The sequence below is a fragment of the Chelonia mydas genome, chromosome 3 (genome assembly GCF_015237465.2).
Source record: "Chelonia mydas isolate rCheMyd1 chromosome 3, rCheMyd1.pri.v2, whole genome shotgun sequence".
NCBI lineage: Eukaryota > Metazoa > Chordata > Testudines > Cheloniidae > Chelonia > Chelonia mydas.
The window spans coordinates 151,784,294-151,810,240 of record NC_057851.1 but is presented as its reverse complement, the minus strand read 5'-3'; the positions used below and the strand labels follow the sequence as shown (position 1 = coordinate 151,810,240).

At 46.0% G+C, this 25,947-nt stretch overlaps 1 protein-coding gene across 1 annotated transcript in view; it reads right to left on the bottom strand.

Moving 5' to 3' along the window:
- Window positions 1-428: 428 nt before the first annotated feature.
- EHD3 (EH domain containing 3) overlaps window positions 429-25,947 on the bottom strand; it is a 32,900-nt gene continuing 7,381 nt past the window's right edge. The window contains exons 2-6 of the mRNA XM_007071696.4: window positions 24,415-24,591; window positions 18,168-18,265; window positions 5,292-5,704; window positions 4,640-4,804; window positions 429-2,400 (exon numbers count right to left, since the gene is read on the bottom strand). Coding sequence (XP_007071758.1) covers window positions 1,873-2,400; window positions 4,640-4,804; window positions 5,292-5,704; window positions 18,168-18,265; window positions 24,415-24,591 — 1,381 coding nt within the window. The 3' untranslated portion in view covers window positions 429-1,872. The remainder of the gene's footprint in view (window positions 2,401-4,639; window positions 4,805-5,291; window positions 5,705-18,167; window positions 18,266-24,414; window positions 24,592-25,947) is intronic.

Genomic DNA, 25,947 nt, shown 5'->3' with positions numbered 1-25,947 from the left:
AAGCTACACCGGTGATTATAATTAAGATTCCCAGAAAGTAGCAGGAAATTTTAATGCAGATATTAACCAGTCATGAGCCAACACAAGCCCAATAAGGTTGTTCTGTACACAGACAATACAGATTGTACCAGGGATGGTTTGCTTCTATTGTAGCCTCCAGGCAGGAATAGGGGTCTCTTTAAGAAACCACCAGTATTTTATTCCACTATATAAAGGAGATGAGAAAGAAACAGTCCTGACTTCTTCTTTTTTTTTTTTAAACTTTTTTAATAATGTTTTAGGACCAGGGTACAAAAAGATTAATGCATTAATTTTTAAAAGATAAATGCACTGCAGTAAGCACATCCTACATACATAGAATATATTTCTCTATATAATATCAACACAGATATAAAATAAGTTATACTTGTCTTGGTTTTTTCATCACAGTAGGAGCTCAGCATATATCAAGTGACAACAAGAAGTGGAACCACACCCCGTCTCAAATGAAAAAAGTAAAAGGGATGAAGGGGAAAATGAATCTAAAATGGAGGGATTATTACCAAAGTAAAATCCCAGGAAATCAGAAATTTCATAGTGAATGAAAGGAAGAGTTGAACATTTCTTGGCTCAGGCTGGAAGTTCTGGATGGAATAAAGAGTAATTGTCTGAGGGCTAAGCAAGGACTCATTACCGGTATCCAGGCTATTGCTCACAAGGACACAGAAAATACAGCAAGCCCTTCCTACTACTACATGGTGCCTCTGTACTCTTGATAATAGATGATTCATCTGACAGTGTTGGATTTTTTTTTTTATAAGATAAGAACATGAGCTTGCAGTTTGCATTGTACACACTTCTGTGATAACAGGGAAACATATAACTTTCTAGGAATGATAAATACCATCCATTGTCCAGAAAGCTTTCAGAAGGGGAAAACACTGAGCAGTTCCATATGACACATTCAGTGGATTATTTGAGGATGATGAAGTGGGAGAAATTCCTCCCCTCTGAACCATCTGATCTCTGCCTCTAAACATTCAACTATTTCCATGCCTTCGTCCCCTCCTTCTCTTTGTTTTCCTGTGGGTTGTATTATCATTTGCTTGGCCATGTACTGAGTGGGAATCTCCCACTGGTGTCAAGGGGAGGTACAGGTGCTCAGTAGCTCATTGGATCTGACCCGCTGTGGTTAGAGGAATTCAAGCTGCCAAATTCAGATCCAGATTTCAAAAGCACTGAAGTTTGGGTGTGTTCAGATCTGCTGTTTTGGCTGAGCCCACTCGAATGACAGGGGCCACTTGGAAAATTCATAACTAGATCTGGATCCAGATTGCAGACACCTCTATAGACCCTGTCCATGAGGGCTTTTATCTGGGGTTTCTGTGGGGGCTCATCACTAACTGTGATGTGCTCTTTTACTTTGATCTGCAGCTCAGGGATTTTTGTGTCGCTTCTCCTTTCCCATCAGGAATTTCACAAATCTCACGCTGCATCTGAACCCAACTAAACAGCGTGGATGAAGTTGAGGAATGACTCTGGAGATTATCCTCAGATAACTCGCGCCTAATCCAACTCCAGAAGACACAACCTGCTTGATTCTTCCCTCCACCCTCTTCTGTCAGCTTCTGCCACTGCCTCTAAGCCTTTCCTTTCCCTTCATCTTTACAGACTACACATTAGGAAGCAAAGACATTACATAGGGAGAGTTAGTTGCATGTTATTATGAGAAAGGGCTGGGCTTTTGTGTTTTGCTTTAGGTTTTCCTTTGTACATTAAAATTGTTATAAATCCAAAGGCGACCTCACATCTAAAGGTATAATTTAAGTTAACGTGTCTCTGTGTCTTCTCTCTTTCTCCCTCCTCCCCTGTGTCTCTCCAGTGACCTTCCTTTCACTCTGTCAGTTTCCTCTTGGATGGAGGGAGGAGATGGGAAGGAAGTTCATTTGGGAGCTCATGACCTTCCAACTTGACCTTAATGAGATGATTAGCCAAGGCAAATTCCTCATCATCCAGCATTCCATCCTTGTCGATGTCAGCCAGTTTCCATATCTTGCCCAGCACGGTGTTGGGCAGCTTGGATCTCACCATCTCCCTCTTGGCGTTGGCCCCAGTTATTTTACCATCGACGGGTGACAGTGTGTAAAAGATCTCATCGTACATGGGCTTGTCCCTGGCCACCACCCACTCTGCATCGTCGATTCCTTCTCCCGCTCCTTCACCGTAGCCGTGTCCAAATGGGCCATGCAGGGTGCCCTCAAAGGCACCTCCCTTCACTATCTGCATGGGCTTTTGGGACTCTTCCTGGCGTACCAGCACCATGAGCTGTGCAATGTCATTGGCCAGCATGTCTTCCACTGTCTCCAGCAGTTTACTCTTCAGTGGCTGGAATTTGCTGAAATCTTGACCCTGCAGCTGATCCTTAAAGCAGGACAACGACAAAGAGAGGTTAAGCTGCAAGCATTAGTGAGACTTAGCCGCGCTCAGTACGCCTCTTTTCTGCCACAGATCCCAAAGCACTTTCATAAAGGGGGGTGGGTAAAGATCAGGGACTCGAGTAAGGGGGACCAGGGGAGAGCACAGCTCCCCCGCTCTGCTAAAAGCAAAGGGAGAGCTCTCTTGTCCCCTTGGCCGGTACAGCTAAAAGTGCAGAAGGTAGACGGACCCCTTCCTTCCTGGCTGGTGTGGCAAAAGCTCTCACTCCTGATTCAATCAACTTTAACCCTTGGTAAAGATTCTTATCCCCGTTTTATAGATGGGGAGAGACAGGGCGCAGAGAGGATCAGAGACATAACCAAGGACCAGGAATAAAACCTTCTTGCCAGAAGCAGGCACAAGTAGTACTATGCAGGGCACCCTCCCCGAAAGCCATGACTCCTTGACCCATTCAGCCCACATCTGCTTCTGCGTCCCAGAGCACTTCTGCATGGCTTGCTACACCCCAGCTGGTCTCTCCAATGCTCTGCATGGCAGAGCTCCCACACCCATGCTCCACAGAGGAGGGAGGCCACCGCTGGGGCAAAAGAATTGTTTATTTATATGGCTTTGATTTTTGCCATCATGAACCACAAATTCAAGACCTCAAAAAGAGGCCAGTACTTTATGGCATGTATTACGGAACGTACTGCTCCATATTACTGTGTGGGAACATACAACCCTAGTATTACATGGGAATGTGCTATCTCATATTACACTAAAGAGAGGCACGATTCAATCTATGTCCAAACAGTTTTAGAAGCAACTGCGACATTTCAGGAGTAAACCTTCCTTTAAAAATGCACAAGCACCCCTCTCCATTATCTTATGGAGCAAACTGAGGGAGTGCCTGACATGAGCTATAATTTCATTCTACGCCTTGTACTTCAGGTTGCTCATGATTGCCCATGAGAATAAGGAGGGGAATTTTCCCCCTTAAGCGCAGCATTGCGCAAATTGTTTTCCTCTGAAACATCAGATGCCAGTCACTTTCTACACCTTGGACTGGCCTGGAACTTATCTGATGTGACAAACTCTACTGGCCCCACTTTTCACAGCTCAGTCAAAGTGCTTAGAGCAAGTGTTACTAGTTCATCCCCTACTGAGAGAAGCCAAGTGACCTATATCTTTATCCTTCAACCTCTACTTCTTTCTTAAACAGCATCCATTTACTCCTAACTGTGGTATAAAATTCACATCTTAACAACTAATCAACTAGATCCTCCAGCTGGCTCTCAAGGACTTACGAGTATTTTCCTTCTCTTTAAATGAACAGCAGATTCCATCTGCTCCATAAAGATGTGGTAATAATCTTCACAATGGCAGGTTTCAGAGTAGCAGCCGTGTTAGTCTGTATTCGCAAAAAGAACAGGAGGACTTGTGGCGCCTTAAAGACTAACCAATTTATTTGAGCATAAGCTTTCCATGAGCTACAGCTCACTTCATCGGATGCAAGCTTATGCTCAAAGTCTCTAAGGTGCCACAAGTACTCCTTTTCTTTTTGCGAGTCTTCAGAATGCAACCACTGGAAACAGGCTGCAGCCTGGATTGAAGCCAGCCAATGGTTTGAACATCTCCAGCATGGTTAGCATACACTACACGAGGTCCTGATTCAGCACTCACTGAAGTCACTGGAATGGCTCCCATTGACTTACATGGCCGTTGGCTCAGGCCCCAAATGTGTAGCACAGAAAACCTGCTTGTCCATTTAAAAACAGAGAGGGATACTTTAATTGTCACATCCTCTTTTCTCTGAAGGAGTCTTTCTTTGCTAGAAACAAACAAGCAAGGGAGAAGAGAGCAAAGAAAAAAAAAAGCCCCTATTTGAATACAGAATACTATAAATATTACATTAGTAGTATTTGTGAGGCTAGGCTGATCCTGAAAGCCGTAAGCCCAAGGTCTGAAATGAGACAGAAGTAGCTAAGTAACTCACTGTAAGAGTTGTTTGTGCCATAGACTCAAGTGAAGGAATCTTCCCTCTTGCGAGGGCGTTAACCTACTATTGTTGAAATATGTATGTCTAAATATAGCCTGGACATAAGGCAGGTTTCATTTCTGCCTTACAAAAGTCCTGAGACACTTGTAACAGCATCAGTTCAGCATTGCTTCTGACCGACTCCCTACAACTGCTATAATACTCTTGCCTTGGTCAATGCTCTGGCCCGGTTATTCCAGTGCTTACCTGCATCTTTCTGAGATTCGGGAAGTCTCCTGGTGAGATCTGATGCTCCCGTTCGATCCGGCTATAAATCTCCCCCAAATTGTTCACAAGCTCCTTCTTCTTATTGTCTTTACCAAACACTGATGGCATTTCCTTCTTCAGGGAGCTAATGATGTAGGCATGAACCTGATGGGCATAAAAAAAGAGATGGGAAAGAAGACCAAGAACAGCATTAATGGGTACATCTGAACATTATCTTCAGCAGATGGTACTCATGCATCCAAGCTTTGGAGTAAACCCTATCCACTCTTCCTTCCCCTTCACTGAGCTCTTTCTCCCCGCCTGCTCTTGCTGGTTATCGCTACTGCACAACACATACCATTCTCAATTGTGTGTCCTGATTGGTGTGATACAAGAACACTGTGCATGCTGGGAGATGTGTTTGTACGTCATCTGTCACAGGGAATTGTTTTGTTTCATTTTACACCTCCCTTCAGGACAAAGCATCCTTCCAGCTAGCAAATATACACAGTGCCCCTTCCCCTCCTCACCGCCACCCCAGTGCAACATGATGGACAATGGCTATGAACCAGTGAGCTGAAATAGTCAAGACCTCTCCTCCGTCCTCCCCACTGTAAACTCTACAAGGCTGAATTTCTCTGGCAGGACCCACCTTGGCCAGTCGTGCCCGCTTGATGAGATCATTCAGCTTCCGCAGGGCTGCATTGCGGGGCAGGCTTTGAATATCCCTGAACAGGTCCTGTTCCTCGGCCTCAAACAGCTTGCGGTTGTCAGGGATCAGCAGTGGATGGGACCAGAAGGAGCCGATATAGACCCTGATCACCTCGGGCGTGTTGACGATCTTCCCCAGGGACCACATGAGGGCGCCGTATACGCGCATCAGCTGCTGGGTCTCGATTTGGTCAGCCTTGTTGAGCACCACCCTCATCTTGTCCTCGTGGTTCTTCAGTGCCTTGATGACGTCCGAGAACTCGTCTGAGATGTCCAGCTTGTGGGCATCGAAGAGGAGAATGATGCGGTCGACCCGCTCTGCAAACCACTCCAACACGGCTGCAAAGTCATAACCTAATGGGAGAAGAGGAAGAGCAGAGAGACACATGGGCGACGAGAGAGGCAATGTGATGCTGTATTCATTGACAGGCTGAAAAAGAATAGGCAACGTGCTGCAGAGCTCTGTGGGAACCAGGTAAGAAAGGCACTGGAGACATCACTCTCCCCTCCACCATATCCCTGACCCCAACATGTGTTCTTCCCACACCTCATTCTTACCAACACTATTTCGCCTGTGACATGCACAGTTTCTTTTACAGACGATAGTCCTCTCCTCTGGACCGGCTATCGGGGAGCACCCAGACAAGTCTTATAAGTCACACACACAAGAAACTGCCATGTTCAGAATGCAAACTGGTATATCCCTGCACACAGCCACATGACAGGAAAGTCTAGCCTCTTAATTACTTTTCATCAAGGTAACCCACGAAGGCTGCAGGGTTCTGGAGATTTATAACCTGTACCCTGGCTGCTCTGAGTGTATTTTGTTCTCCTAATTAACAATATTTAGCCTTGGCAGAATTTAGTTTGTATTTTTTTTTTATAATTTTGAGGGATAATATGGATTTTATTTTTAAATTTTTTTTTTAGATTTTTATCCCTGTTCCCAGTTGCAGGAAATGATCGGAGGGTATCAGACAATAAATTATTTAATGACAGCAGTTGTTGAGATTCAAAAAGTTAAAGCTTTCTAACTAGTAAAACAAAACTGTCAAGATCCCGTGTCAAAATATACAAATATATAAATAGCCTTAAATCAAACTCTAATGTAAAGTTCTCAAATAGTCTATTTTCAGGTCTTATCTAGTTTTATGGGGCTATCTTTGGCCCATTATGTTTAAAAAATTGACACCAACCATGTTTTACATGAGAGAGATCATCTCACCACATAGGTCAGCCACAAAAGACATATAATTTACATTTTACTTCACTTTTAAAGGCAGCATTGTTGATAATCCCAGAGATGCAAGCTTTTGAATCGGCTGCTCAGGACGCACTAGAGTGCAGGATAGTCAGACCGAGGGGTTAGGTTTGGCTGTGTCTCTAAATCAGGCGGTTTGTGAAACATGGATATGGAAAACATAGATTTTTATTTTCCCCTCCGGCCACAAGAGATTTTTCGGTTCTCTTTGAAACCCTGCTGAGCCCAGCATACAATATGACAGGCCAGCGTCCTACCCACATGCCCCTGACATCACCTTTTGCGCTGCTCAGCATATTGGCTAGCTGAGGAGCTCCAACTGCTACACTCCTCTAGCCAACAGAGATGCTCTTCCCACCACGACCGGACCATGCAGCTTCCCTTCTGCTGGGTTCAAAGAGGTTAGGGCGCAGCAGTTGCTATTTTCAGCCAAATCATTTTTAAACTCCCGTTCAACTCCCTTGAATAAATGTATGAGAATGTATCAGCTCGTCTTTTGCAATACTTTGAGGGAGGCAGTGTGCCCTTGAACTTAGAAGACAGGACTCCAGGGCTCTGTTCCTGGCTGTGCCATCGACGTGTGTGGCAAGTCATCAAGGGTGACCTCTTGGGTCTACTGAAATGGGGGGAGGGATAGCTCAGTGGTTTGAGCATTGGCTTGCTAAACCCAGGGTTGTGAGTTCAATCCTTGAGGGGGCCATTTGGGGCAAAAATTGGGGATTGGTCCTGCTTTGAGCAGGGGGTTGGACTAGATGACCTCCTGAGGTCCCTTCCAACTCTGATTTTCTATGATTCTATGAAATGCATGGCAAAACTCCCATTGTCTTTAACAGGGCCAGTATTTCAGCCCTAATCTGTGGGCCTCGATTTTCCAACCAGTAAATGAGTAGGATATAGTGGAGGAAGCCACAGCAATTATAATACCTTGCTCTTAGAGAGCACTTTTCATCAGCAGATCTCATTGAACTAGCTGATGAATTACTGAACAGAGGTGTATGTGCATTCTAGAGAAAGGGGGGTTCTCAGCAGATCTCATTGAAGTAGCTGATGAATTACTGAACAGAGGTGTATGTGCATTCTAGAGATAGGGGGATTCTCAGCAGATCTCATTGAAGTAGCTGATGAATTACTGAACAGAGGTGTATGTGCATTCTAGAGAAAGGGGGGTTCTCCACTTTATCAAAGAAAAGGTCAGACAGAAAATGTAAAGATCTTACTTTTATGCAGTCTTTTCGGGTGGCCTCCCAAAAGCTTTATACCATTTTACTAAAGTACCATATATGTACTGAACATGGATCACTTCATCCACCGCTGAAATGCAGCCACGTCTGGGGTGGTACTTAGCACAACAGTTTAGGACAACAGGCAAAGAGAAATACCATATCCAATTGAAACAGCCAGGGGAATTTTGGAGGAGTTAGAATATAATTACTCGTCTTGGAATTTGGCCAGGACATAGGGCCTGATTCTGATCTCACACAGGTGTACATCAGGAGTAACTACAATGTTGCTGGAGTTAGACTGGGGTAAAATGGGTAAGTGACAGCAGAATTAGGCCCTATGTATCCATCTAGGCCCATATTTTGTATAAAAACATATGTGCTTCAAGTTAGGATGTTAAGTCAGTATTTAGGCACAAAAGTAATTGGCCTGATTTTTGAGTGCTGAGCACCCCCAGTTCTCGGTGAAGTCAGTGGGAGCTGCTGGGCTGAGCACTTTTGAAAAGTCCTTTGAAAATAAGACTTTTTATTCAGGCACCTTTTAGGATCCTATCTTTAGGCAGGCCTTTGTTAAAGACTTGGGCCTAGATTTCATACCAAGCCCATCACCTTGGTATCTGGGTGGTTAAGTATCTGAGAGTTAATAACCCATACTCTGTTATATGTTTGGGAAAAAAAAATCGAAGTGCTCATCTGGTCAGCGATTTCCCCAGGCACTTGGCTAGCTGAAACAGCACCTCAGTGGGGCACGCCTTCCATAGAATTCACGTGACCTTGTCAGGACCCAAACGAAGGGAGTAGCTGTAGCATAAACTCAATCATTTCCGCAGTCAGCATTGGTTCCATACCCATCTCCCCTTTTCCTTTTCACAGATCGTCCTGTGCTGAAGAGTGCAGGAGTTCCCACCCCTCTCTAAACTCTTTTGTTAAAAAATCTCCCCCACCTGCACCTGTTTTCCTTCTGAGTCTAGCTGTGCCTGTCAGTGCAAATGACTACAGGGAGGACTGGAATGCAGCAGTGGTGCATGCGAGAGGGCTATTTATCACTCTGCTCGGCACAAATAGGAGCTGTGCTCATAAATTCCTTCGAGTGTCAAATGCAATGCAACACGTCTGAGTAGAATGTAATTCCTTTGGGCTTTCCATGGCCTGCTTGAGTTAATGAGTCTCACGGTGCTGATTGCTGGAACTTCACTGGCAAAACGCAGCAAGAGATATAAGCAGATGCCCTGCCCCAGCATTTACTCTCGCTCTGAAATCACCTTCCCTTGGTGCTACGTAAAACTCGGGCATGAATGGAAAATGAGTCCCGCAAGTGGAAGGGGAAGCAGACAAGATAAACAGGAAAACTATTTGCTTCCATCAGATGTTTCTTCATGGGACAGGTTTCCTTCTGCCAGCTTGAGAGGCAGTCAACGGATTTATCCCAGCTCCAGGGCCGACAAGCATGTCAAATCGGCAAGTCTGATGGGGGGATTTTTCATAGGGCGGACTAAATTTAAAGAGATACAGGTCCTCTTGTGAACACCTCCGTGCCCAGCCCCAGCTCCACGCATTCTCTGTAGCACTTAGAGCTTTGGGGAAATAAGATCAAGAGGGGATAAAATAGACAAGCCATTTGTAGCCAGCAGCCTCCACGGTGCTAAACGGTGCAGCTTCCTGCACAGTTTGGCTCCATCCGCCAGTGACTTCCACCCCCCACCTCAGATTTTGGTGTTGCCTGCAAATTTGAACCTGGCCACTGAATTTATACCAAAGAAAACCCTAAGGAAGTGAGATTGCATCTTCCACTGATGGAGAGATTGGGTCTGAGTCAAAAAACGCTCCTCCTGGATACCCTAAAGGCATCCTACACTGGGCTACAAACCAGAGGGGCGTATCATAACTTGAATACTAATAGGCTCAACTTGTGCGACAGTATTTCAACTTTGGGGAGCACCTGGAATTGCTCTGTAGGTCAGTCTTCAGCACTATTTTAGGCCCTTTTGCATTCTGTACTTGCACTGCCCATGCAAACGCCAAATGAGTTCCCACCAGCCAACATAAGCCTGTTTCCATCAGCCTACTTTGGAGTAATCCCTTCATTGCATCCCCCTCAGCCTGAGATCTTATCAGATGTCACCAGGTAGGAGGGATCAGTCCTAAATAATAATAATACTTGGCACCTCTAAAGCAAGGATCTCAATGTGTTTCCAAACATTAATGAACTGAGTCTCAGAACACTCCAGGGAGGGAGAGACATTTTATCACGCCCAGTTTACAGATGTGGACACGGAGGCACAAAAAGGTTAAGTGACTTGCCCAAGGCTTCACAATTAGTGGGCTGCAGCGTCAGAGAGGGGCACATGAGCAATGTTGAAGGAGCAGAGATGATGGCCAGGAGAGGGAGCAGCCACACTAAGAGATCTGAGTTTAGTGAGAAGATTGAGTGAGTAGCCACTTTGGTCAGAGAGTTGATCTAGGGTTTGAAATCAAATGAGGTGGTGAGGAGGCAGGATCTAATGGATCAGACAGGACATCAACCTGGGAGCCGAAATCACCAGGGTTGAGGGCAGGAAACTGGGCAGCGGAAGGAGAGGCAAGACGCTGAATCGGAGAAGTGGGCAGGGAGTCAGGTGGGAATAAGTGATGGCTCCATGGAGGAGCAAATGGAGAAGAGTTGGATGGAGAGTTCTTTAGAGAAGAATGAGTGAGAAGGGGGAAGAGGAAGGGCCTAGAGGTGGAAAGAGGAGGAGCCCTGTGCCCTTGCCATGGCCCTTTGTGCATGAATCAAGGTAGGGAGTGTGCAAAAAGGCTGTAGAGACAGCGGCTGCAGGGAGATGGGAATCTAAGTTTCAGCCGGAGCCAGGAGAGGGAGGGAGAGAAAGCTGAAGAGGTCATGGATGGTGGTGATCGTCTTTGAGGTGGAGTGCCTGTTCCAGCTGGAACAAAGAGTGGAGGCATGGGGGTGAAGTCTGAAAGGGAGGGGGCGAACGGGAGAAGGAGGACCAAGGCTTGGGTAGATGCCTCTCGATGTGAGGAGAAGTGGATTTATGGGGAGAAGATAGGGTGAGGAGTATAGTTAGAGCTGGGGGCAGCAGCAGCACCAGGAGGGCAAAAGGGAAGGGAAGATTAAAACAGAAGGAGGCATGATGGATCCTATGTTCTTCTTCACATCTTGTCCTAACCTATTGTTTTAAACAGCTGCCCTGTTCCTCCGCAGAGGTGGCTGCATTTCAGTGATGGTAAAGATATTTCTCTCTCCCTCTCTGGATGTACTTGTAAAGTGCATAGGAACTCTTCAGGATGAAAAGGCTTATATGAATGTAACATGTCATCATTCCCAGAGCAGGGCTCATCATCATACTTCCGCCCTTGCCTGTGCTTAAGGAAATAATCGAACACGGAGCTAGCAATTTAAAGCACTAAGAGTGCATGAAAAATGGTGAGTGGGTGGAGTGTGTGTGGTGTGTGTGAGAGAGAGAGAGAGAGACAGAAACTGGCTAGTGGAAACCTCTCACGCATCTTGGATATGTAAATGTTTCCAAAGCAAAGGTATAAGTGACTACACTGCAGTGCAAATCTCACTGCTTTCTCAGTTAGGAATGATGTGTTAATGTCAACTTTACAATACTAACATTTACATTAACAAGTATTTGGAATGGAACAGAGAAATCTCCTGCTTTGTAGTGGTTTCAGGGCTAAGAAGAGACCAGGAGCCTGATTCTGTTCTCGCTTACACCAGGGTAAATCAAGAATAATTTCAGCAACAACAGTTGAGTCAGAGGGGTGTAAAACCTGGGGGAGACGAACCAGTTCTCACGTTTCTCAGAACCTACATTCCTGGCAACATGCTGTTTTTTATCACACAATATAATTGCTACTTTCTTTAAGTGTTAAATCTCATAGTTTGTATCAGCCAGACTCAGCATTTCTTGGTACTTTGGAGCCACATTCTGAAAAGAACTCAAAGTGAGATTTTTTAAGTGCTCAGCACCCACAACTGGGACCAGATTTTCAGAAGAGCTAATTTCCCATTTAGGCACATAAATAAGGTCCAGATTTTCAAAAGCACTCAGCATCCAGCAGCTCCTGTCGTGACACTTGTCGCCAAGTCTCTTTTGAGAATCTGATCCCATTTATGAATACTGACTTCTGAAAATCTGGCCCCAACCCAGAGTGCTGAGCCCTTGGAAAAATCTAGCCCTTAATGACCATCTGCAGTAAGAACCTTCACTCATCCAGCCACAGCTACTGGCAACTTTGAAATACCTTCACCATCAATCATTATTCATTGCATTGAAAGAAAAAGTGATCTGCTTAAATAATGTGAATTGATTTAAAATCTGATTCATAAATATGATAGACCATTGCCTGATTAATAAATGAGACACTTAGAAAACATCGAGAAGTCACTACGGTTATAAAAATAAAATATCTTACAGAAACCTATTAGGAATTAAAATGTTGTTTTATTTCAAAACCGCAACATTTGCCTCTCCGCGGTTGGTGGAAACACAACACAACTGCAGCATTTCCACCACTGAGCATTCAAAACTCATGAGTAAGGGCTGTGACAAAAAATCATGAGACTGGCTTAAAAATTATGAGACATTAGAAATAAATCTCAGGTTCTTTTTATTGGTTCTGGTTTCTGAGCCTTTGGTGTTATGCTCAGGTCCCATTTTCAAGCTTTTCTCTGCAACCAGGATGGTTACAACTTGCTTTTTTTTAAAAAAAAGCAATCTGAGTTTCACGTGACTCCAGGAGCAGAGGCATTTGGTAAAACACCAAACATTGTGATAAAATCACAAGAGCTGGCAATACTGTAACAGCGTTGTGCTGATGGATGAGAATGAGGAAGCTGAAATTGGCCAATGTCGTTTCATCCTGTGAGTTGAATGAAATGCAAAATGTAAGCAACCAGCATCTGTGGCGAAGACTCGGCACAGGTTTAAAATTCGTCCCTTTTTAATAATTTTGGTTAGCTCTGTATCACACTGTTCTTGATATTGGTAAAGAAACTTTTTGTAAAATTAGTTTCATGTTGATAGTATCCATTTAACTTAATTTTTCATGCAGGATAGGAGGTGAATCTGGATCTGTCTGCTCTCCTTTCTGCTCCAAGCACGGCCGTTACAGGCGGAACCTATCGGTGGGTTCTGGAGTCACATAAGATTGCTATTGATTTCAACTTTACACTGTACCATGAAAATGCATGACTCTCACGGACAGACTTGCTCCTCAAAGAATGACTTTGCCCTGCATTTCTCATCACTGATGCTCATTCTTTCTAAGAGAGACATCTGGGCTAGAATATACATTTCCTTGGCTGTGCAGATCCCTGGGCTGGACTTCAGCCAGCAAAAATGGACGTGGCTAAATGCATGTGTTGGAAATGAAACCTAAAGCCATTTTCCCACTCTTATCCTTTATCTCCAGGCTAGGCTCTCACACTCAACCGCTAGTGGGGGAAGAAAAGCAGACTGGCTCGAAGGATTTTCACTAGGAGAAGATTTAGTTCAAACAAGCGCTCAGATTTCTGGATGTCTATTCAAATCTTACCTCAACCAGGAGCCCAATACAGCCCAGCCAGAACACCACTGCATTCAGTGGAATTCCATTTTCTTAGCCAAGGACTATCTTTAGGCCAGTGTGAAGCTGTCAGTCATTGGTTAGCAAAGTGTGCAATGCTTAGCCCTCCAGTGCTGCCCTGCTATAGCAGAGGATGAATTATTGTTATCAGAGGATTATTGGCTTATTTAGGAGTGTGGTTCAGTTTACTGCTCCATGCAGGGCATCGCTGCAAAATAAACAGAGGAAGCATGGCCTAGTGATTTGCACATAGGGGCAAGGAGGCAGAAGTCTCTGACTCCTGGTCCCTACTCTGTTACCGAGTCCTTGTGTGACATGGCACAAGCTGCGCCCTCCCCCCTTGTGTCACAGTTATTCCCATTTCACAGGTGTGCATAAACCTCCCCTCCCAGGAGCGTGGTGAGGATTAGTTATGCAATATCTGAACAATGCTTTGAAGAGAGGAAGCATTCAGTATTATTATCAAATGATCAAAGCGGCCAAGACTACAAAGCGACCGCTGCTTTGGTACGAATACCTCCATACAGGCATCTACGCAGACTGCTATAGCCCTCCTCTTGCGCTGGAGGAAATAAAAGAAAGGGGAAGGACATGGAGTGAGAGACAGAGCTAGATAGTGACAAATGCTTTAAACGTGGACACCGACACCCATCTCAGCAAGGGAAAGAGAGAACAAATGGCCACTCTTCTCATGCCCAGGAGAGTCCGGAGCAGTGAAGGGATGCCCTGTGCTGTGGCTTCCAGGCAATACTTCCCTCAGGTACTTTAAATCAAGCCTCCTTTTGCCTCCCAGTGAGCTAGCTCCACCCCTGAAGGACAGCAGCATTGACCCAAGTGATCCCTAGGCAAGGAACGTGTTATGCTCCAAGAGCGGAAGAAGGCAGCAAGGTTTCGCGCCTTTCCTGATTTCACAGCCATCTACCCCTCTCTGTGGAATTTCCCTCTGGCACTCGGCCTTGTGACTCTGGTCCTGTTCTGCTCGAGCGATGGAGTTCTTACTACACAGTTAGACACCCTGGACCTTTGCACTGACAGACAGCATGGGCCTTCAGCTCCTCCATGTCCTGCTGAATAATGTCCTCCTCCATGCCTGACTGTTCTGACATCCAGAATCCTCAAGGTCCCTCAGGACTTTCTTTTGGCAGGGTGACCACTGGTAACGTTAGTGCCTGGGAAGAGCATTGGCTTGGAGCTTTCTGTTTACTCACAGCACAGCTGCAACGTGGGCTGTGATATTGCACTCCTGCATGCCTCATCCCTGCTTGGGAGGGACCACCCCTAAGAGGGGTGAGGTGTCTAGTCTCCATGCTCTCTCTACTGAGACTGCCAGCAAGGGGGCAGTTAGTGCTAACGTGTGCTGGTGTTCTGAGGGGTCACCTGCCTACAGGAAATGGACTGTGACCACCCCCCACCACCCCCCATTTGACAGTGGCTGTTCAGTAGCCTAGCAGACAGCAGTGAGTTTTGGTCCACGTGACCCTTCGCTGGGTTCAAATTAGTGAGAGGCTCCCTACCTCACTCTCAGTCCCCTGGGCCATGCAGTCCCCAAAGTGTGCTGATTCTGCCTTGAACCAGTGTGTCCCTGTGGCACCCAAGACTCCCTGGACCATTGGGACAGAGATTATTACTATGCTTCTTTTCCTAGGACTAGTGGAAACATGCCAGGCCCCTGTGGGTTAAACCACTTCAACACAGCATGCCCAATTCTCCTAGTATAGCTCTAGTCTCCGTTTTCCAATAATGCCCGCTCCGCATCAGTGGGAGAAGGAGATCTATGGATGCCAGCGAGATGTTGCTAGCTGGGAGAGCTCCTAGCTTTAAGGATTTAAAAAAAAAAAAAATCGCTGGTTACTTCATTCAAGGGGAGAAATAAATCAGCTGCATCCTACATATTTCACCACCCTTGTTATCAGCCTTATTTTCTCCTTCAAATAGTTTTCAAATATTGGGATCCGTGGAAGCTGTCCCTTCAGGACACTACACCGCAGGTACGCTGGGGCGAGGAAAGCAAGGCTTCATAGTCCTTACATGCAAGCTCCCTGAAGAAAAGCCATTCCTTCCCTGCTCCTAGCTATTTCGCGGTTTCAGCTAAGACACTTCAAGGTCTCCACTGGGAAACATCTGCCAGACATTTGTCTAAGTTAGGTGCCCAAGTGAAATCTCAGTAAGCTGGCAAGGTGTGGGACCGGGGAAAGCATTTTGCTGTATCCGCAATTCCTGGCACTTTCCCATTCTCTTGCCAGAAACCACACTGCTGCTCCACCCGCCTCTGACATCAGCTTGCCAATGAGAGCAACTGGCTAGCCAGGCAGATGGGGCCAGCCTCCCCACCTCTTCTTGCTTCTTTGTCATCACAGTTGGGAGTTAAAATTCCCCTTTTCAAACATGGCTTCCTTGAGAAGAGCTGTGGGCAGCCTCTTCCCTCATGCATCACACCCTGACCCTTTAGACCCTTTCTGTGCTGTAAAGCAGATCCTTTGGTGGTGCAAGTCACCATAATGCCATTGACTTCAACAGAGCTACACTTATTTACACTAGTGGAGGATCTGGCGCTACAACTCTAACCAGGTCATTGTACAACCTGCTACAAGATGAATGTGGACATAACCCAGCCATGTATCCATAATTAGGCTAAAGCCTCAGACGGTCCTGGATTTTTATGGGGACATTACATCTCTTCTACACCATACCTTTTGATTGGGTGGTGGTCGGGGACAACCACGATGTCACTGCTTCCCTTGACTTGGTTACAGTTTTAGTGTAGAAAGGGCTTTCGCGTGTGGGACAATTAGCTGCTCAAACAGCAGCAGATGGCCACGTTCTTCCTTACACAAACTGTGTGGCCGGCGGTTGTCAGTGATCGAAGATGCAACTGGAGCTGTACCCTTGATTTTTTTACTTCAAGTCACAGGCCCAATCCATCACCATCTGACTGCATTAGAGTCAACAGAGTAAAGGGAAGAACTGGGTCCTGTGTGCTGAAGCACTCCTCCAGCCTGTAATCTGCAAACTGATCCTGTGTGACCAACTGACACAATGCTCCAAGCAAGGGAGCTCCTGGTATGCTGCCTGCCATAGCTAAGATGGGGGGATAGGACACAGGATATGTCTACACTGCAATCAGAGTAACCCATGCTAGCTGTGCCCTAGCTAGCGCCGGTAACCATGGGCAGCATGGGCTAACTACTCGAGTACATACACAGGCTTCTGGGTGGGGTTGTACAGCCTGCACTGTCATGGTTTCATTGCTGTCATTATTCAAGCTAGCTTGGAAATATTCACACATACTGCAGTCACATCTCTGATTGCAGTGTAGACACACCCTCAGAGGCACGTAGAAAAGCAATGGGGAAATTTACCGCAGAGATTGCAGAAAACACTGGTCCATTTTGCTACAGGATATTGTCAGTGTATCTTATACCTCTGTTGGTTTTTTTAACTGAGAACTTGCTACCAGGTGTCAGCAAAAAGCATTAAACCTTGGTCAATGCAGAGTTGGTTACTCAACGACAAGAGAAAGTGAAATGTACACAAAGAGCCCTATTTATGGGATGGAGACGAGTGCAATACCAGAAAAGGCATTCAGGGCCTCAGAAACATTAGGGGAAGGGCATGCATTAAGGTGAGAGAGAGGGATTAACAAGACCTGCATTGAGATTTAATTGAGCAAGCATTAAAACATGACTTTCACGAACATTTATTTTTTCAGACCTGTGTTTGGGGTTGTCGGTATCGCTTACTAGGTTATTCATCCTAGCGCCTGCATAGCGCTTTCTGTCATCAAGACACTCTGCAGACATGAACTGCTGTATCACCATAATCTGAGGAAATGCAAGTGTCACCAATCCCACTTGACAGATGAAAAAACAGATTCCAAGATGTTATGGCCAAAACGTTGAAGACTATCCACTCTTTTTGGGTGCCTAAGATGAGGCATCTGCATGTCTCAAGCTGGGCTCTCAAAAATGGAGACACCCAAAATGAGTGTTACAAATCTGTGTAAAAAGAAGGGGAAAAAATTCTTGTGATAAATTGATACCTCTGGATATATGGTTCAGAACCTGATCTCATTTACACTGTGGTAAATCCAGAACTCTGTTGACATCAGTGGAGTTCCTCTGCATTTACACAGGTGGAAATGAAACCAGTATCTAGTCCCTTCTGTGTTTATTTGGCTCTTCTGGAAAATATTTTTATGTTCACTCTGTTGGCATGCAGCATTTTGACATTTCTGTCCTAAATGATTCCCTCAAGATCACACAGCAATGGGCAGAGCTGGGGTTAGCACAAAGGAGTCCTGAATACCACTAACTGCATTGCGCTCTTGCCACTCTCTGCTTTGAGTCAGGTCACTCCTGCCTGCGCTCCTGCTGAATGCCCACCCAGAACCTGCAGTGCAGAAAATTAAATAAAATAAAAAAATAATTGTGGGGAAATTACCAGGCGACCAGACCTTCTCAAACCTCAGAAAAGTTCAGCTTAGGTTCCAGGTCAATGCTTATTCCATTTGTATTGGTTCTCCCATATCTGCTTGTGTGAGATGCAATTAATTCAGTCCCTGCTGGCAGCCCATTCTGAGACCATTTCCGGTACCGTATAGGATACTGCACACTAAGTCCAATATTAGATCAATATGACCATGAGGTAACTCTGAAGACTCCCATTATGTTTACCTAACTCTTGAGTTTTTATTATTTGAAAAGAAACTCTGAATACTGGTCTCTATTTGTGTCTCCAAGCCAGAAGATGGCCTAGCCCTTACCTCGGCTAATTCTTTGCTTCTCTCCTGAAAGGATCCCTGGAGTATCGATCACACTGATGCTCTCGAGAACTGGGTTGGGCAGCTGGGCACATACAAATCTGTGTAAAAAGAAGGGGAAAAAAATCTTGTGATAAATTGATACCTCTGGATATATGGTTCAGAACCTGATCTCATTTACACTGTGGTAAATCCAGAACTCTGTTGACATCAATGGAGTTCCTCTGCATTTACACAGGTGGAAATGAAACCAGTATCTAGTCCCTTCTGTGCTTATTTGGCTCTTCAGGAAAATATTTTTATGTTCACTCTGTTGGCATGCAGCACTTTTTCCATGTGGGCCCCAAATGTAGGTTGCTAAAGAAAAACAATGTGCAAATCCCAATACGGAGAAAACTATTTTCTTTTGTTGTTTAGATTGCAGTGAGAAAGGATTTTTGTTTTTCTTCCAGTAAACATTCACCTGCAGGGTTCTGGACTCAACTGAGCTGAAACAGCAACACATCTGAAAAAGCAACAGCATAGTGCTAATGTCAGGAAACCCAAAAGTAAAGCTGGCTGTAAACAGAAAGCAAAACTGACCCTTCTGACCTCACTGATGAGAAAGCCAAAAGGCCAAAAGCTTAAACAGTTATTTATCTTGTTGGCCCATGGTAGTATTTCATGGGTGCCTCTTTTGCAATCATGTCACGAGGGAGGGGAGTTGTGTGTGGGGCAAGGTGGAAGGTAGTGGAAGTTGGCATGAAAAGTAACAGCCATGCATTGTCTCGGGAGGAAGCAGTAGCACCAAAAGAACTTTTGGCCCAACCCAGAGGTAAATTTGGCACACTGGACAGCTGGGTGCTGTCAGGATGGGGGAACACAGTCCAACAGTGCTGCTGAAGTCGCTGCGGCATCTGGACAAACGAGTGTCACTGATGTCGGTTGTTTCTTCAATACCTTTTCACTCTGAAGTATGACACAGCTGGTTTTTATAGGAATGAACTTAGTCATCTGGCAATGGGAGTCCCACAAACTTCTGCCCCACACTGTTAGGAATTTCAGTTCAAACACCACCCCAGCTTGGCAAGTGGGCATTTCTCACTGCATGATTGTTAGCTAACAAAACCAGAGCATTCAGCAGCATTTCTGGCATGGCTTTCTCACTGCATAGCTTACGTATCAACAGTGCAGTCAGAGCTAGAAAGACCCCTTAGGACATGTAGCCCATCCCCTGCCAAGACAGGATTGTTCCCTGCAGTATATGCCTGAGTGCTCTGTCTGGGCTAGTTTTAAATGACCCATGCAGTGGGACTTTCGGCACTTTCCTTGGGGAAGCTATTCCACAGAGGAGATCACATCTGAAGCCAGAAGAAGGGGATTTAATAGATTGCCAGTACACATAATTGCATCCTGGCCGCTCTTGCAATCCTGCCGTTGTTTCCAGTGGGATAAGTTATTCCTCACTAAAACGTTGTGTGGGCAGCTGTTCTGTGCCAGCAATACATGTTCCACTGCAGAGCTGGTTGTATCTCAGTAGTTATGTAGGTGGCAGGAAGAGCTTGAGCTGAATGCATTTTATTTACTAGCACACTCATCTCAGGTACTGCTTTCTCAAAAAACAAAAAGGAGGCCTGTCTATTAAGTATTAAGGGTTTTGTGCATCACATGGAGGCAGCCACAGTGTATTTTCAACAGTGTAGCTGCTATGATTCCACTACTAAAGTGACCAATGAAACAGAGTTTAAAATTTGGTTATACCAGGGAAAGGAACCACGTACAAGTGACACCGTCTTACTTCACAGATAATGCTTGATTAGTTGTGCTAAGCACTTCACACACTTAGTGAGACAGAGCCCCAGAGCATACAATCTAATACCCATTGCTGTGGAAACCAGGATGGGGTTAAACACTTTCTCTGGGCAAGCAGAGGTGCTAGATCTGGTGGAAAGGGCTGGCAGGTGTGGCTTGTCAGACTTTGAGACTGAGAGGAGCAACTGACAGCTGTGCTAGGGTGGGCATGAAGCAGCCCATAAAAGGGAAGCAGCGGAGTATGAGGGGGAGAGAGGAGTTTCTCTTCAGGCAGTAGCTGTCATAGTCCTAGGCTGAGGGGAGCATAACTGTAGCAGTTAAGGGCTGCTAGGACCCAAGAGGATCATATTATCATGGCAAGACTATTTCTTGGACACAGCAGTGAGGTGGAAGGAGCTGCTCTGCAATTGTTTCATGCCTTGAGAACTAAGGTTAGGGGGAACCATGCCTGGGCTGGACTGTTTTCTCAGGACTGAGTCTGCAATGTTTCTTTTGGTCCCTTGCTGTTTCTCTGCTGGGTTTTGATCTGCCTTCAAGGGGGTGTGACTGCAACTCCATCCGCTACTCCCCTCTCTATCCAGAGAGTAAGAACGCCCCTCTGATGGTGGAAGAAGGAAGGGAGAGCTGGATTCTGTTCTGACCCAGGGGGTGGTAGCTAAATTCCAGCTGCAGGGCCAAACCCAGGTGAAGAGAGTAGGGACTGCATAACTGTACAATACATGGGGGGGCAGACTATCTTCCAGAGTCTCCGTTACTGCTGACAGTAATCAAACTGGGAGACCCAGTTTGGCCAATGGTACAGACTTGATGTGAAAAAGTGATGGGCCAGAGTTTTGGTCCTGCTCCAGGCACTTTGTGCCATTCAAGTTGCTCCAGAAGTGGGGGCACTAAGAGCCCCAGCTGATACAAAGTGTATGTGTGTCTCCCTCACTTCAGCCCCCATGGCATGTCATGGTCAAGGAGAGGGCCAGAGTGTTGCCCCAGTGATCCCCAGCTGGTGTAGGGTCCTGCACCTGGTGCTCTGTAGAAACTGAGAGCAACAGCTGTTACCTGCTTACCCCTGTCTCTGCTGCACTTAGGGGAAGCTGAATGCAGCAGAAAACCTGACCCAATACAACAAAAATGAACCCCTATGAGAGTGGTCCCTGAACTTTTTACCTCATGTACCCCCTTACCCCTGTCAGGGCTCTGGCTTATGGGGAAGGTGAATGGGTATATGGTAAGAGGCTGGAAGCTGGTAGGCAGGGCCCTGGGGGGGCTCCCTCTCTGTCCCCTGTGGGGGCTGGCCTGGACCCCAGCTGTGCCTCCTAAGCATTCCTGTGTGCTCCTGTAGGGGGTGCACTCCACAGTTTGGGGACCTCTGCACTATGATGTCCTGCTGATACCACTTTGCAGAGTAGAACTGCACTACAAGGTGAAATGGTACCAGGCTCTTCATCCAGGAAAAATTCCAACCACATTACGCAGCTACAACCCTGAAATGCAAGGGGGAAGGACAGGTTGTCTGATCTTCATGGTGACTGGCTGACAATTATGACTGACTATTCAGATGACTCGTTCACTAGACCAAGTTATATTTGCTACTTCCTTTAACAGGCTGGTGAGATTCTTGTCTCAATTAGAAATTCCACCTACTTCAGACATGGGTTGATTCTCTTAATTTGTTTAGGGAATGTTACTTTTTTTTTCCCCATGGTATCATTGAGCAAGAGTTCTATAGGTAACTGATCATATGTGATGGCTTAAAATAACCAGCCACAGTTCACTACAGATACAGGGGATTGCCAGGGGTGCACTATGGAATTTGGTTCAACAACAGAACTACATACAGGACAGAATATAATCTTTCCCAATCTTGATGGGGACTTTTGGGTGCTGCTGCAATATAACAGCTAAACAATCACAGCCATCGGGTGGTAGCCACTACTAGCCCGGGTTGGATTTGAACTCTTAGAGGCAAGAGGCTCAGTATCCGCATACCATTCTCCTTAGATTGAACATACTGAGCCAAATTCACCTTGGTGTTACTAGGTTGGCAGAATTACACAAGCAGGGTGGTATTTGGCTCTCTGTTCCCTGGCTTTAACTATTCATGGCCTGATTGTCAGAATTTAAGATATGTTCTCTCCAGAAGTGTATTTACTGAAAGGCTAATGAACTGAGCAGCGTGTTCATTCTCTGGAATGACCCACAAAATACAATGCAAAGGGATGGAGCAGCCAATGCCTCCCTGGGTGATGATAGCCCCATCTCCCCTGGATATGCAGATCCTGCAAGTGTTCACTGGCAGAGAGATACGTACCAAGAGCAGGATATTTCCCAGCTGTAGCACTTGCCGCACTTGGAAAATAAGCTTCCTAATTCTTTTGGGGACCCTGCCTCCCTCCGGCCAGTGGGCCGGATCCTCAGCTGGTGTATACTGGTATAACTTCACTGAGGATCTGGCCCATGGCCTCTTGCGGCTAAAACAGCAGGACATTTCTTTTGGATACTTATTTATCTTCTGAAGCAGTTGGCTGTTGCTTTATGTAGTTGTATGCACTAGGCAAAATGCACCTCCGTGTGCATGTACCAGACTTTCCCTCTTTGAAGTCTCTACAGCCGGCAGTTCAGAAAACGCTGCCCCTTTCTATTGACAGCACAGGTGTTGGCAAAGAGGGGGTTAATCAGATTTCTTGGCTATTCCCTGAATTAACAGCAGGACTTGTGCTTCTCCTCCTGCCACCGAATCACTGGTGCAGACAACTGCTGCCACGTACCCCCCATGTACCCATCCAGCTCCTTCAGCACAGAAGGATGATAGGATAACAGAGCGTGGTGTGATGAGATGAGCTAGTCCACTGGAAGCTTAGCAACAGTATGAAGATTCATGGTTTGTACTAGGAGCAAGTCATCAGCATAAGTCAGGCAGCCAAAGTAAGGTGCATTTGTATTTCACGCTCTGTCTAGCCTCTTTATTACTGCTCCTGTCCCCCGACCTGAATGTTTCTAGCAGCAAGGGCTCTCCTGCGTTGTCTTTCTGTGGTGAGGAAGCTTTTGCAACTCCTTTCCGAGCTGCTCTTAATGGTGCTTTTTTGATCTAATGCCTCTGTGCCCTAAGCAGATGATCTGTTATTTCCATAGTGCAAACCACCCCCTATCCTGGAGGAAAGAATGGGTTGGCACAAGTCCTGGTCATTGGCTGGATGCAGATGTTCTGGGCCCTGTGGGACATTGAAAACAGCTGGAAATCTCTCTGGAACTAGTGCCACATCACATTGGTATTGTCAGAGTGTGCTGTGATCAAATGTCACTTTCAGAGTCAACCGAAGGCACAGGGAGGCTCTTTGTGAACTGACACTTATAGGAATCCATCTAACTCTCTGTCACAGGACATCTCTCCCCACCCGCCCTGTACGCCCACGCCATCTCCTGCCTGGCTGCAGCAATACCCCCACGTTTCTCTCTGAGTGCAGCTCTGCTGCTTTTCGATTACCGCCTGGAAGCCAGGAGTGGAGCCAAAGTGCAATGCTGCAGAATGTGTGGCAGAGTGTCTGGCATGCCCGCCTTTGCTGCGTACCAGGCACTGTCAGGGAAAGTGAGGGAGGGCAGTTAGAGAACTCAGTTTCTGCTGCCAATGCTAGCACTGGAGTCGGACAAGGCCACAGGAAAGGCTGGGACTGGTGCTCTGTCTGGATTAGGGTTTGTGTGTTGCTGGGCCCCTGGAGTGGGGAAGGTCTGTGTGGCTGCCTAGACCTAATGCTCACACTGGCTGTCTTGGGCCTGGAGAAATGAGCCCAAACCCAGGGCTTTGAATTTGGAGAAGTTAAGATCTGAACAGCACAGCATAGGGCCCACGTCTAGCTGTGACACAGCATACGTGCTCCTTGCAGAGGTTGTCCCGTGGGAAGTCGGAGCCCTAGTCAGTTTGTATCTGAAACCAGTGCAACAGAATGGAGAGATCCGTATACTGTTTCAAGGGATGCTCAAGCAATGCTTAAATCCAGAGATGAAACATGAACACATTGGGCCATTTTCACTTCTGATATTTTTCCACTGGCTTCAGTGCAGTTACACCAGAGATGAATATGGCCAAGGAACTGAAGTGATTGCATAGTAGAGGACTCTAGGAATATAAAAGCAGGGGAGAGCAGAATGGAATGCAGTGATCCTTCAACCCTATTAGTTTCACGGTAGTATAGGACACAAAGCAAGTTTGGTGTCCTCAGTGCTCTCTAGTGAATGCTTGTCCATGTTACAAAACAGCTCAGCCCAGGCCATTATGCCTGGAGGTCTGGCCCATGACAAGGAATTGTAGGGAAGGAGTGCTCCCTGTGTGACTGGGGTGGCTTCGCACCAATGCAATGTGGGGAGAAGCTTGGGTGATGTCTTGCCCTCATGACACTCATCGTACTGCTCACCAGGGACTTATGACACTGCAGAGCAGCTCTACCTTGGTGTACAAGCGCAATACACTGACCTGTTCAAAAAAGCATTGCCAAAAGCATTCAGCTTCCTGAAAGGTTTTTTCGGATCCACCACCAGTGCATTACCAGGAATGATCCCCTCCACGTCCCCCTGCATCACTGCGATGAAGGAGTCAGTCGTAGGCTCTGGTCCAATTCTCATCCCTGGGAAATCCTGTTCCAGCAGGTACCTTGAGAGAAAACGGGGCATGATGATGCATGAGATCTGAGCTGTTGAATTTCTATCAGAGCTGCTGCTGAGGTGCATGGTGCAGCCCCTTGAGACTATTTTTAGCATTGGAAGTCTGCAAATGCAATGGTAGCTTTTCACTTGGGATCTCAAAGCTACGGCTGCCTCCGCATAATCTGATGAAGAAACAGAGAATGTCAGATGCTGTGAAGAGATTCGCATCGTGATTAGTCATTCTGTAAGTCTGTGCCATGACCGCTTAGAAATTTAGACCTGATCTATTTCTTATCCAAGAAAAGTGCACACTGCCCCCATTCATTGCACGTGGGGTTGTTAACTCTGAAACCTAACGTTCAATATTAACATTACTTCACTGCTGATCATTTTAGCAGAAACGCTCAGCCCACAATCCAGAACTGCTTTGCAGATGCGGAAAGCCACAACTATCCCATACTCCGCTGTCAAAATCTCCCTCTCCCCTTCCTCCATGATAGCTTCTGCAATGCAGTTCTTTTTACAATAGCACACTGAACATCAAAAGGATAGGGGGCAGTGTTACATAACCTATGTAGAGGGGCGGTAAGTCAGTTTACTTACCAATTCTGTGCTACAGAACATCCCTCAATAAAAGAAACCTGAGGGTTTTATTAAACGTAGACAAAGCTGGAATGCTGCAAAAATTAGGGCAAGTTTGTCACAGTATCTGGAGCATTGATTATAAGGCTGCTGGTGAATACAGGGCTGCACATACTGACTTGGCATTGCCTAGTTTGTAAGCACTGGGTTGCTATAGGTGATTGAGTGCTGGACTATGCACATTAGTTTAATACTGTATTGATCATCAAAGCCAGGTTGCTGGCACTTTGTTTTTTCCGTTGCTTAAAGCACACCGTTGAACCTTGTCATGAGATGAGGAAAACAAATATAGACTTGTATGGACTCTGCAAGTCAATAGGGGGGGAAAATAGGCTGCATTTTGAGATTATGGTCTTTACCAGCTAGTGGAGACATAAGGATGGGGAGGTTATAGCTTTTCACAGCTAGTGTTGTTTTGATATGGGATGAGTTTTATGAAGGAGGGTGATACTGGGCATGTCACCCATAATCCATCCTCCATGCGAGGGTCTGTGGGTCAATCATTTGGGCGAATTCTCATCTTCTCTTCACCTTAACAAATGTCATCTGATCCACAGCAAAACCATATCGACATATTAGGAATGGCAACCTTTATACTCATCTGGCTACATTGTACTCCCGGGACCTGGGCTGGAGCTGCATTTTCCACTCTCGCTGGGCAAGGAGGAACTACGCTCCAGACAAGTATAAGGTTTAAAAGCCAATTGAAAGGCCACGGGGC